Consider the following 11645-nt stretch of genomic DNA (forward strand, 5'->3'; position numbering starts at 1 on the left):
TAGTAAAAATAGAGGATTGGGCATGAATGTAAAGAGAGTTCTATATGAGAAAGTGATTGTACCAACTGTGATGTATGGATCGGAGTTGTGGGGAATGAAAGTGATGGAGAGACAGAAATTGAATGTGTTTGAGATGAAGTGTCTGAGGAGTATGGCTGGTGTATCTCGAGTAGATAGGGTTAGGAACGAAGTGGTGAGGGTGAGAACGGGTGTAAGAAATGAGTTAGCGGCTAGAGTGGATATGAATGTGTTGAGGTGGTTTGGCCATGTTGAGAGAATGGAAAATAGCTGTCTGCTAAAGAAGGTGATGAATGCAAGAGTTGATGGGAGAAGTACAAGAGGAAGGCCAAGGTTTGGGTGGATGGATGGTGTGAAGAAAGCTCTGGGTGATAGGAGGATAGATGTGAGAGAGGCAAGAGAGCGTGCTAGAAATAGGAATGAATGGCGAGCGATTGTGACGCAGTTCCGGTAGGCCCTGCTGCTTCCTCCGGTGCCTTAGATGACCGCGGAGGTAGCAGCAGTAGGGGACTCAGCAGTATGAAGCTTCATCTGTGGTGGAAATGTGGGAGGTTGGGCTGTGGCACCCTAGCAGTACCAGCTGAACTCGGCTGAGTCCCTGGTTAGGCTGGAGGAGCGTAGAGAGTAGAGGTCCCCTTTTTGTTTTGTTTCTTGTTGTTGTCGGCCACCCCCCAAAATTGGGGGAAGTGCCTTTGGTATATGTATGTATGATGTAGGGATTTGTCCAGTCTTTCTCCAAGTATTATACATGTTAGATCAGGTAGTCTATGATACAGTGGCAAGTGTTTCTTCTTCAGAACTTTCACGTATTAACCCTTTTACCCCCAAAGGACGTACTGGTACGTTTCACAAAACCCATCCCTTTACCCCCATGGACGTACCGGTACGTCCTTGCAAAAAAATACTATAAAATTTTTTTTTTTTCATATTTTTGATAATTTTAAATATTTAACTTAGCCGGTGAATATATAATAGCTGCAACTCTGCGGCTCGACAGAAAACACACTAAAAAAACTCGCGAGCGATCGCTATGAAGGTTGCGGGTGTGCCCACCAGCGCCAACTGTCGGCCAGATACCACTCTTGCATGTAAACAAAACCTTCAATTCTTCTCTGTCGACGTTGACGACAAGACGTATCAATACTCGCTGTAGAACCTGGAGTTTTCTCAACATATTTGGTGAAGTACTTCATTTTGGTTTGAGCTTTCGCAGTGCAGGTGTTTTATCTTCATCTTGAATCTTGAACTCGTTTTTGGATAGATTTAATTTTTGATGACAAGAGAGAGAGTATGGACTTTCTTTGACTTTTAAATGGCCGACCCTTCCCTTAGACGGAAGTGTGTTTTAGGCTTTTAGCAATTATCTTATCATGTTATAAATTAATTATAGATTTTCCTCTATATATTTTATATCTCAACCGCCTTTATTAGGCCTCTTCGATTAGCTTTCCATTTATAATAAACATCAAAATAAATTTTAATGATTTGTTTATATGCGACCTTTCCTGAGAGTAGGCGGTCCTAACTTGGAAACCGAAGTTAAACAACGTTGAGCCCTTTTCACTCGTAAATAACTTTTACAGAGCTAATGATTTAAAACTTATTAAATGAAATATTTTTAGTAAATATTTTATGATAGTTTTTTTCTTTGAATAGTCTTCGTACTGTTTCAAAGATGAACTAACGTTTAGTTTATTTATGCTACGCAGTTTGCGCTCTATCGTTACGATAGAGAGAGAGAGTATCACGGTTTCACTTTGCAGAAAGAGTAAATCGATTCTGACGTTTTGTTCTTTTTTCTTTCAAAGCTTAAATGTTTTAAAGACTATTTTAAAGGAACTTTTAATTGAAAAACCTTTCAGTTTTTTTCTTTGGTCAAATAACCTGTTTATTGACGAAAGGTAAGTGGGCTTTCTCTTCGATGCGAAATCGAGAGAGAGAGAGAGAGAGAGAGAGAGAGAGAGAGAGAGAGAGAGAGAGAGAGAGAGAGAGAGATAGAGACGGAGAGAGAGAGAGGAGAGAGAACGTTCCGATCTTTATCTCGTCCCAAGCGAGTAACGTTGTTCTCGAGTTACTCTCGTCCCTAGTCTCTGTACGGGGAGAAAGGATAAAACGTTTTTAGTTTTTATTCTCGTCCCAAGGCACTGTACGGTGAGAGATTGAAAACGTAGTTTTGAATGAACTAGTGTTTAGTCTCTTCCCCAGCCACTGATTTTTTTATCTTAAAATATGTTTACTGTTTTTTGCTGGTATTAATGTGCTTACATTATACGACTGATTTCGCAATTACAACCTTTTGATGAGGGTAGAATTGCGTGCTTCAGGTAGAAATCAGTTTTATTCATACCTAATGTGAATTGTTAAAAAATTCAATTTCAGTGAAATAAGTGCAAAACAGAAAATCGTAGTCATAAAGTGATATTGCGCAAAGTGTTATCAGTGTTGCGACCGAGGGTTCGTCTGTTCGTGCCTGTCGTTCGCCTAGTCCGGGACCTCTTGCAAGCTCCCAAGCCCAGGGGAGAAGTAATGTCGTACGACTTATGGGTTCGAGAGGCCTTGATCAGCGAACAGACGTTCCCTCTATGGTATCAGGTGTATCTTACCAAGATCACCCCTACCATAAGGCGAGAGAGACGATTTTCTCCTCGTCATCCGAAGGCTTTTCGCATAAGAAACCGTAGAACAAGGTTTCGAGGCCCTTTAAGCGAAAGTCAGTCCTTTCAGGACAGGTCCAGCATCCTGGTTTTAACTATTAGGACAGCTCTGACCCTATGCAGTCATCGGAAGACTGCTCGCCGCCTAACAAAAGCGTAACACAGACTCCGAGAGTCTTTTTGTAGGCAAGGTTTTGCGGTCACAGACGTTACCCTCGTCTCTTACCGCAACCATTCCCGTTGATCCTAAATGGGTTGTACGGCAAGACATGCAGAATAAGCTTGCCTCCCTTATGGAAGACTATTCTGCCGATAAGTCCGTTGAGCCTAGCCGTTTATCTCATCGAGATCCTGGCCTTCAGCCACCCTAACGTTCCTTTGTGCGTCCTGTTGACGTTGGCGTAGCCAAGTTACGTCAGTCAGGTTGTTTAGAACCACACTCGATGCGGTCTCGTGTGGATTTTCAGCCACATTTGGACGTTAGGCCACTTGCTGATGCTCCTGTTGACGTTCAGGACGTTCGCCAACAATCGGAGTTGACTTGTTTTGACGCTGAGCGTCAACCTCCGCATTCTAGAGTTGTTTTGACTGCTCAGTCTAGGCGGTCAAAGCAGTCTCGAGTGGACGCTGTGCGTCCTCACGCACCTGTTGTTGTTGACAGTTCACAGACTGTCAAGCAGTTACATGACGTTGCGTCCTGGTCCGCTACTAATGCACCAGTGCGTGTGGACTCTGCTTGTAAAGCATTGCCACCACGGTAGGTCTCTCCCTTGCTTGAGACTCGGCTATTGTCGGACAAGGTTCCTTCAGATGAGGAAGTTGCTGTTCCCCCTCCTACTGATATTCCCTTGAGGACTCTGTCAGACGGAGAGGAGCCTAAAGCTGCTTATCCCTCTATGGACTTTAAATAAATCATGCTGATTTTTAAGGATCTTTGTCCGGATCTTTTTATAACTGCTGCTCCTCGTTCGCCTAAACGTCAGAGCTTACACTAGGCCTAGCTACTTCGAAGCCGTTGTTTTATAAGCTAGTGCTCTCTCGCTCTTCTAAGAGAGCTTTACGTTTGCTAGGCGACTGGTTTATCACCAGGAGGAGTTTGGGGGAGACAGCCTTTTCTTTCCCTTCTTTTAAACTGGCTTATAGAGCGAGAGTCTGATATGACACGAGAGAAGTTCTCGGCTTGGGAGTTCCTGCCTCTGCCCAGAGAGACTTCTCAAACCTCATAGACTCTCCCCGGCGCCTGGCCATGAGACGCTCCAAGATTTTACAGGTCGACCTCACAGCTATTTTCGAGCCTTTGAAGTTTTGCTGTACAATTATGTCATGCATAAACAAGGCTTTCAGGGATGGCTCCAATGATCTGACAGCCACGTTCTCTGCAGGAACAAGTCCCTCAGGGATGGCTCCAATGATTTGGCAGCCATGTTCACTGCAGGAGTACGTAAGAGGCAAGTGCGCTCAATGTGTTCATTGTCAAGACAAACTTCACGATGAAGTCTACCAGGCTGTCTTGACAGCATTTATGGAAGGCGACTGGATGGTCTCTCGACCTTCAGGAGGCATACTTCCACATTCCTATACACCCGGATTCCCAACCGTTTCTGAGGTTTGTTTACAGGAATGTGGGGTACCAGTTTCGAGCCCTGTGCTTTGGCCTCAGTCCTGCGCCTCTCGTGTTTACGAGGCTCATGAGGAATGTGGCAAAATCCCTCCATCTATCGGGGATCCGAGCCTCCCTGTACTTGGACGACTGGCTTCTCAGAGCATCGTCCAGTCTTCGCTGTCTGCAGGATCTACTTTGGACGTTGAGTCTGGCCAGGGAGTTGGGACTTTTGGTCAACCTAAAAGTCCCAACTGATCCCATCCCAGATTATTCTATATTTGGGGATGGAGATTTGCAGTCAAGCCCTGCTCGAAGTCCAACTAATGCTGAAACGAAACGTTTATTCAGTCAGGAGTTGGAACAGTCTCGTAGGGACTCTCTCATCCCTGGAGCAGTTTGTCTCACTAGGGAGACTACACCTTCTGCCTCTCCGGTTCCATCTAGCCTCTCACTGGAACTAGGACAAAACATTAGAGACGGTATCATTCCCAGTCTCCGAACCAGTAAAGGCATGCCTGAAATGGTGGGACAGCAATATCAGTCTGAGAGAGGGACTATCCCTAGCAGTCAAGAACCCAAACCACGTGTTGTCCTCAGACGCGTCGGATTTGGGTTGGGGTGCGACCCTGGACGGTCGGGAATGCTCGGGTCTGTGGACCTCAAGTCAGAAGAGCATGCACATCAACGGCAAGGAGCTATTAGCAGTCCACTTGGCCTTGATGATATTAGAAAGCTTCTTCGAAACTTAGTGGTAGAGGCAACTCAGACAACACCACAACTTTGGCGTACATCTCCAAGCAAGGAGGCACGCACTCCTTCACGCTACTCGAGATCGCAAGGGACCTTCTCTTATGGTCAAGAATTTGAGGCATCTCCCTGTTGACGAGGTTCATCCAGGGGGACTTGAACGTCTTGGCAGACTGTCTCAGTCGGAGGGGTCAGGTGATACCCACGGAATGGACCCTCCACAAGGACGTGGGCAAGAGTCTTTGGGCTACTTGGGGTCAACCCACCATAGACCTCTTTGCCTCCTCGTTGACCAAAAGGTTACCAATCTATTGCTCTCCGGTCCTAGATACAGAAGCAATCTACATAGACGCGTTTCTACTGGATTGGTCTTTTCTGGACTTATATGCATTCCCACCATTCAAGATAGTCAACAAGGTACTGCAGAAGTTCGCCTCTCACGAAGGGACAAGGTTGACGTTGGTTGCTACCCTCTGGCCCGCGAGAGAGTGGTGCACCGAGGTACTTCAATGGCTGGTAGACTTTCCAAGAAGTCTTCCTCTAACGGTAGATCTGTTACGTCAGCCCCACGTAAAGAATGTCCATCAAAGCCTCCCCGCTCTTCGTCTGACTTCCTTCAGACTATCGAAAGACTCTCAAGAGCTAGAGGCTTTTCGAAGGAGGCAGCCAGTGCGATTGCAAGAGCTAGGAGAGCTTCTACCATTAGAGTATACCAGTCGAAGTGGGAAGTCTTTCGAGACTGGTGCAAGTCAGCATCTGTGTCCTCGTCCAGTACCTCTGTAGCCCAAATCGCAGATTTTCTTTTACATCTGAGAAAGGTTCACTCCCTTTCAGCTCCCACGATTAAGGGCTACAGGAGCATGTTGGCTTCGGTCTTTCGACATAGAGGCTTAGATCTTTCCAACAATAAAGATCTCCAAGATCTCCTTAAGTCTTTCGAGACCTCTAAGGAATGTCGTTTGGCAACTCCTGGATGGAACTTAGACGTGGTCCTAAGGTTCCTCATGTCAGACAGGTTTGAGCCATTACATTCAGCCTCCCTGAAGGATCTCACCCTCAAGACACTTTTCCTAGTGTGCTTGGCTTCGGCTAAAAGGGTCAGTGAACTTCATGCCTTCAGTAAGAACATCGGCTTTTCTACAGAAAAAAGCCACTTGTTCACTTCAACTTGGTTTCCTGGCCAAAAATGAACTGCCTTCTCGTCCTTGGCCTAAATCTTTTGATATTCCTTGCTTATCAGAGATCGTAGGCAACGAACTGGAAAGAGTATTATGTCCTGTTAGAGCTCTTAAGTTCTATTTAGCTCGTACTAAGTCATTACGAGGGAAATCTGAGGCATTATGGTGCTCAGTTAAGAAACCTTCATTGCCTATGTCAAAGAATGCTTTGTCATATTTTATCAGATTTTTTTAATACGAGAAGTTCATTCTCACTTGAATGAGAAAGACCGATGTTTGCTTAAGGTTAAGACGCACGAAGTTAGAGATATAGCAACCTCCGTGGCCTTCAAGCAAAATAAATCTCTGCAAAGTATTATGGACGCGACTTTTTGGAGAAGCAAGTCAGTGTTCGCGTCATTTTACTTAAAAGATGTCCAGACTCTTTACGAGGACTGCTACACACTGGGTCCATTCGTTGCAGCGAGTGCAGTAGTGGGTGAGGGTTCTACCACTACACTTCCCTAATTCCAATATCCTTTTAATCTGTCTCTTGAAATGCTTTTAATATTGTTTTATGGGTTGTTCGGAAGGCTAAGAAGCCTTTCGCATCCTGGTTGATTTGGCGGGTGGTCAAAGTCATTTCTTGAGAGCGCCCAGATTAGGGGTTTGATGAGGTCCTGTTGTATGGGTTGCAACCCTTGTTACTTCAGCTCCTGGGAGTCTTTCAGCATCCTAAGAGGATCGCTGGGCTCCATGAGGAAGACAGACTTACAAGGCAGAGTAATCGTCTAAGTCAACTTCCTTACCAGGTACCTATATATTTTGGTTTTGTTATATTGATAACTGTCAAAATGAAAAAACTTTTAGCTTATACGCTGTAAACTTAATTAACTCTGGTCTCTACCCACCGCCTTGGGTGTGAATCAGCTATTATATATTCACCGGCTAAGTTAAATATTTAAAAATGATATTTTAATTATAAAATAAATTTTTGAATATACTTACCCGGTGAATATATAAATTAAATGACCCTCCCTTCCTCCCCAATAGAGACGCAGCGGGACGAGAAGAATTGAAGGTTTTGTTTACATGCAAGAGTGGTATCTGGCCGACAGTTGGCGCTGGTGGGCACACCCGCAACCTTCATAGCGATCGCTCGCGAGTTTTTTGAGTGTGTTTTCTGTCGAGCCGCAGAGTTGCAGCTATTATATATTCACCCGGTAAGTATATTCAAAAATTTATTTTATAATTAAAATATAATTTTTTTGAAAAAATTCAGGCATTTTCCAAGAGAATGAGACCAACCTGACCTCTCTCTGACAAAAATTAAGGCTGTTAGAGCAATTTAAAAAAAAATATACTGCAAAATGTGCTGGGAAAAAAATAACCCCTTGGGGGTTAAGGGTTGGAAATTTCCAAAGAGCCTGGGGGTAAAAGGGTTAAGATATACATAATACTCATGGACATAAAAGTAATTCCTGTTTTACTGTACATTGAATAGTGTATTTATTGTCCATGTGTTTGTATTTTCAGAGGCCAAATTACCGAAGGATAGTTCAGAATTGGTAGTGCCACCAGCACAGAGACGAATTATCAGTTCATACTTTCCCGTAAGTTTTTTTTAAAAAATAAACTTGGTTGTGCATTTGAACACTTGGCATCAGTAGATTTTGGGGATTGGTACACAAAATTTATAGTATTATGGTAGACTATTTTTGACACAAGTTCTAGAATGAATTCGATAATTATTTAAACATTTTTCATTTATGCGATAATTATCTCAACATTTTTCATTTTTGCGATAAATATCTAAACATTTTTCATTTGTGTGAGGAGGATTGCATTCTTATGAAAAATGACGTGTAAAAATTTCTAAATTCTTTAAAAACTGATATAAAGTGCAGAAGAAAAATTAAAGTAGAAGAAATTTTGTAAATTTTACAAAAGTAGATAACATTTTTGTATTAAAAAATAAAATTACAGAAATTTTTGTCTTTGGTAATAGAAATTTAATTTTTTAATTTTACGAAAGTAGATGCAAATTTTTTATTAAAAGTAAAGTCATTATTTTTTAAACCAAAAAAGGAAATTTTGCCATAAGTTTACCATCTTATAAAAATTTATCATATTTGACACGAAGAATGAGAATTGTAGGCATACAGTAGTTGATCACATTTAATCATTTCCTTCTTCATATATTGGGAATTGCACAAATAGTTGTACAGTAGAAGATAAAGCAAACAGGCCTCCAAACTGCATCAATGCAAATCTCAACAGTGTATGGTAATCACTTGCAGCACCAGATTTGAAAATTGCTTGTAAAGAAATTTGCATTCTGCACTTTGTCTGACATGTTGGGGCACAAGGAAATCTTGCATTGATTTGTATTTTGAGGGAGTGCGAAAACCATAAGGACAATACCCAAATAGTATTACACATGTCCGGTGATTGAATATGTGGTCGGTACTCCTATCCAAAGATGAAATCTCTTGTTTACCTAACAATGCTATTGATACGGAACCAAATTGTAGTTTAATTTAAGTGTAAATGGGAAAAATTCTATGAAGACATATCAATCTTTTCAACACTCAATGAAATTTTGCTGCAGGTACAATTTGGAAGATTATTTTTGTTAATTCCTCGATAGTCAAAGAGGCCACCAAATATATCCCTTTGTGAATGGTGAGCGACATGTTATGTACCGACATTGCTAATCTGTCTTTAAGCCTGGATTTGCTACATCTAACATGTTATATTACCAAGAATTGAATAATAACGTTTTTAAAGAATCACAGCCATAGTAACTTTTTGAGTATTTTCTACAAGGAACCATTTTCTGTAACAATGAAAGGACTATAAATATTTATAAAATCCTCTTTTCTATCAGTAGGTAGTAAAAATGCATATTATCCGCAAAAGTTTCCTAAAGGATGAACGTTCGGCGTAATCCTTAAAGAATATGAGATAGAAATATTTATTTGTGCAGATATAAAGCTATAGATATACTTAATAGACCATTTTGAACGCAGTTCCACATCTTTTTCATTTGTGCCATCAAGAAAAATGCAAGTTTTAGAGACTGGAGTGAGATCATTACATCTATTGTAGAACTCAAGTGGTATTGACTTCTGGTACATGTATATAACACTCACAGCTACAGTATTTTACCTCCCATCCTAATGGCCATTCATAGGTGCACTGCATGTTTAGAAAATGAAAGTAAAGAGCTTTAATGAAATATGCCCTCTTATGTTCCCTCTGATTTTTCAATATTCAAATAACGAAGTCTTTTAAAATCGTACAAAAAGTATGTAATAAGATCCAATGCAAGTTTTGGTTTTGATCAAGATAAAGAATAAGATTCATTTACTGAAAATCCTTTTTTAGAATCAACTTAAACTCATGAAGGCTCATGCATTTCCAAACAGGAAACCTACCCGATACAATTTTTTTTTCTTTTAAAGAAAACTTTCTTATTAGAGACCATGTTTTTTCTTTTAAGGGAAACTTTCATGTTAAAGTCATTCCCACACCACCAAATAGGCTGCAAAATTGACGAGTATGGTGGGAGGTTCCTATTTTCTCCACGGTTAATTCCAAGTTAACTGCTGTCTCCCAATTGCAGCTTTGTTGAATGGCTGACCTGAAAGAGATAATTGAATCCGAGGCCTTGTGAATTCCAGCTCGGCACTGTACCACTCTCAAAAATAAAATATTTGTAAGGTTGACAGGCCACCAAAATAGCCAATCATTTTAAGGTTGAGAATTTTTAATTTCCGTAAATGCCAATACAGTACTGTGCCAGGTAGGTAAGCTAGGTTTTTTATTATTCCAATCTAGTGAATTTTGGAATGGATTCCATAAATTAATAAGTAAAATTTGAACTTGAAAACTTGAAGTGTTTAGCAAATGATACGATTATTGTTCACACATTCAAGTGACTAGATAACATTTTATTATTTCATCCAGTTTAGAATATTTGTAAGTAAATGAAAGTGAGAAAAATATTTATTATACAGTAGATTTTAATGGCTTCTCTCATCATTATTACCTGTCATTATTGCTGTGGAAACTTTATTAAATGTTCATTGATCTGATAAGATATTTTGAAATTTTGCAAATCTCTCATCATTTTCTCCTCTTTAGTTATATTAATTATTTTGTGTTTTGAGGTCAAGAGACATCCATGTTTAAAATTAATAAATGCAGGCCCATTTGAAACTTTCAGAAAAATTATACCCGGTAATTATAAAACGGCGTTATTGTGTAATTACTAATGTTACTTAATTTTTTCTTTGCTATACAGTGTTTTATATACTTTATTGAAATGTCTGAAACTTTTATTTGATGTTTTGAGTAAGGTTCATCTCAAAAGATTTGTAGAAAAAGAACTTATCTTTTTTTATGCCATTAATTTCATTTCCATTTGCATAATAACTACTCTATTAAGTAGTGTTATGATAATTCAAGTTTTGCTTTTTATAAACTGTTTTCCATTTGTTTCTGCTTTTTAAGATGCCATAAAGCGCAAGGGCTCCAAACAGGAAAAATGGCCCAGTGAGAAAAGGAAATAAACTATGAGAAGTAAAAAAGAATGAAATATCTTAGGATCACTAACAACGTTAAAATAGATGTCATATATAAACTATGAAGACAGACTTGTCAGTCTGTTCGTCATAAAAAAAAATCACATGCCAAGAAGGCTGTATTTCATATTCACTTTATTACATTACTGTAATGCATAACCACTGTGTAATCCCCTTCCACTTGTGAAATATTACTCTCGATAATTATTCAATGAGTTTCATAACTTGAACACTGTGAAGCCGCCAAAATCTAGTCATTTAGGGGAACATTTTCTATAACACATTTCAGGTTGAAATGCCCCAGGGTTTTACCATCTGTAGCAATGTGTACTACAGATTTAATGAGAGCAGTGTAACCATCTGTACCCATGTAGTGTTTGGCTGTGTTATAAAACCTGGCATATAATATTGACAGTAGGTTAGGTCACATGTTGTAGTGCCACTCTATAATCATCCATTATTGTTTGACACTACATACAATATTCAATGTGTGGATGTATAAGTATTTTACATAATGATTATTTTTTTACACATAAAGAACATAAGGACTTTAAAGATTTCTTGATTGTTATGAATATGCTGAATTATATATATATTAATGTCTTTTATATGGAGTACAATACCTCTATCTTTCACTTATGCCTAAATGCAAGGTTATTTTCAACAAATTGAAAGCTTGATGACTGGTAGTTTTATTTTAAGGAAGAGCTGACCTTAAGGCCTTTATCACATCTGCCAAATTCTCCCTTTGAACAGATTTAGTGTTAATTGTTAATGGTATGGTACACTGTAAACAAAACTTGATGATGTTTCCATTTTGTTGTTCATCAGTTTAATCTTAATTCTTTGCAGTTCCGCAGTTGCAAAGGTTTACCCA

General features: G+C 39.9%; 1 protein-coding gene across 4 annotated transcripts in view; it reads left to right on the top strand.

Annotated features, from left to right (window-relative positions):
* Window positions 1-11390, top strand: part of LOC137622238 (transmembrane ascorbate-dependent reductase CYB561-like) — a 335839-nt gene extending 324449 nt beyond the window's left edge. For all 4 annotated transcript variants that reach the window (XM_068352736.1, XM_068352739.1, XM_068352740.1 and 1 more), the window contains 2 exons: window positions 7716-7792; window positions 9808-11390. In XM_068352736.1, the coding sequence (XP_068208837.1) occupies window positions 7716-7751 (36 nt within the window). In that variant the 3' untranslated portion in view covers window positions 7752-7792; window positions 9808-11390. The remainder of the gene's footprint in view (window positions 1-7715; window positions 7793-9807) is intronic.
* Window positions 11391-11645: the final 255 nt, after the last annotated feature.

The sequence above is a fragment of the Palaemon carinicauda genome, chromosome 29 (assembly GCF_036898095.1).
Source record: "Palaemon carinicauda isolate YSFRI2023 chromosome 29, ASM3689809v2, whole genome shotgun sequence".
Classification (NCBI taxonomy): Eukaryota; Metazoa; Arthropoda; class Malacostraca; order Decapoda; family Palaemonidae; genus Palaemon; species Palaemon carinicauda.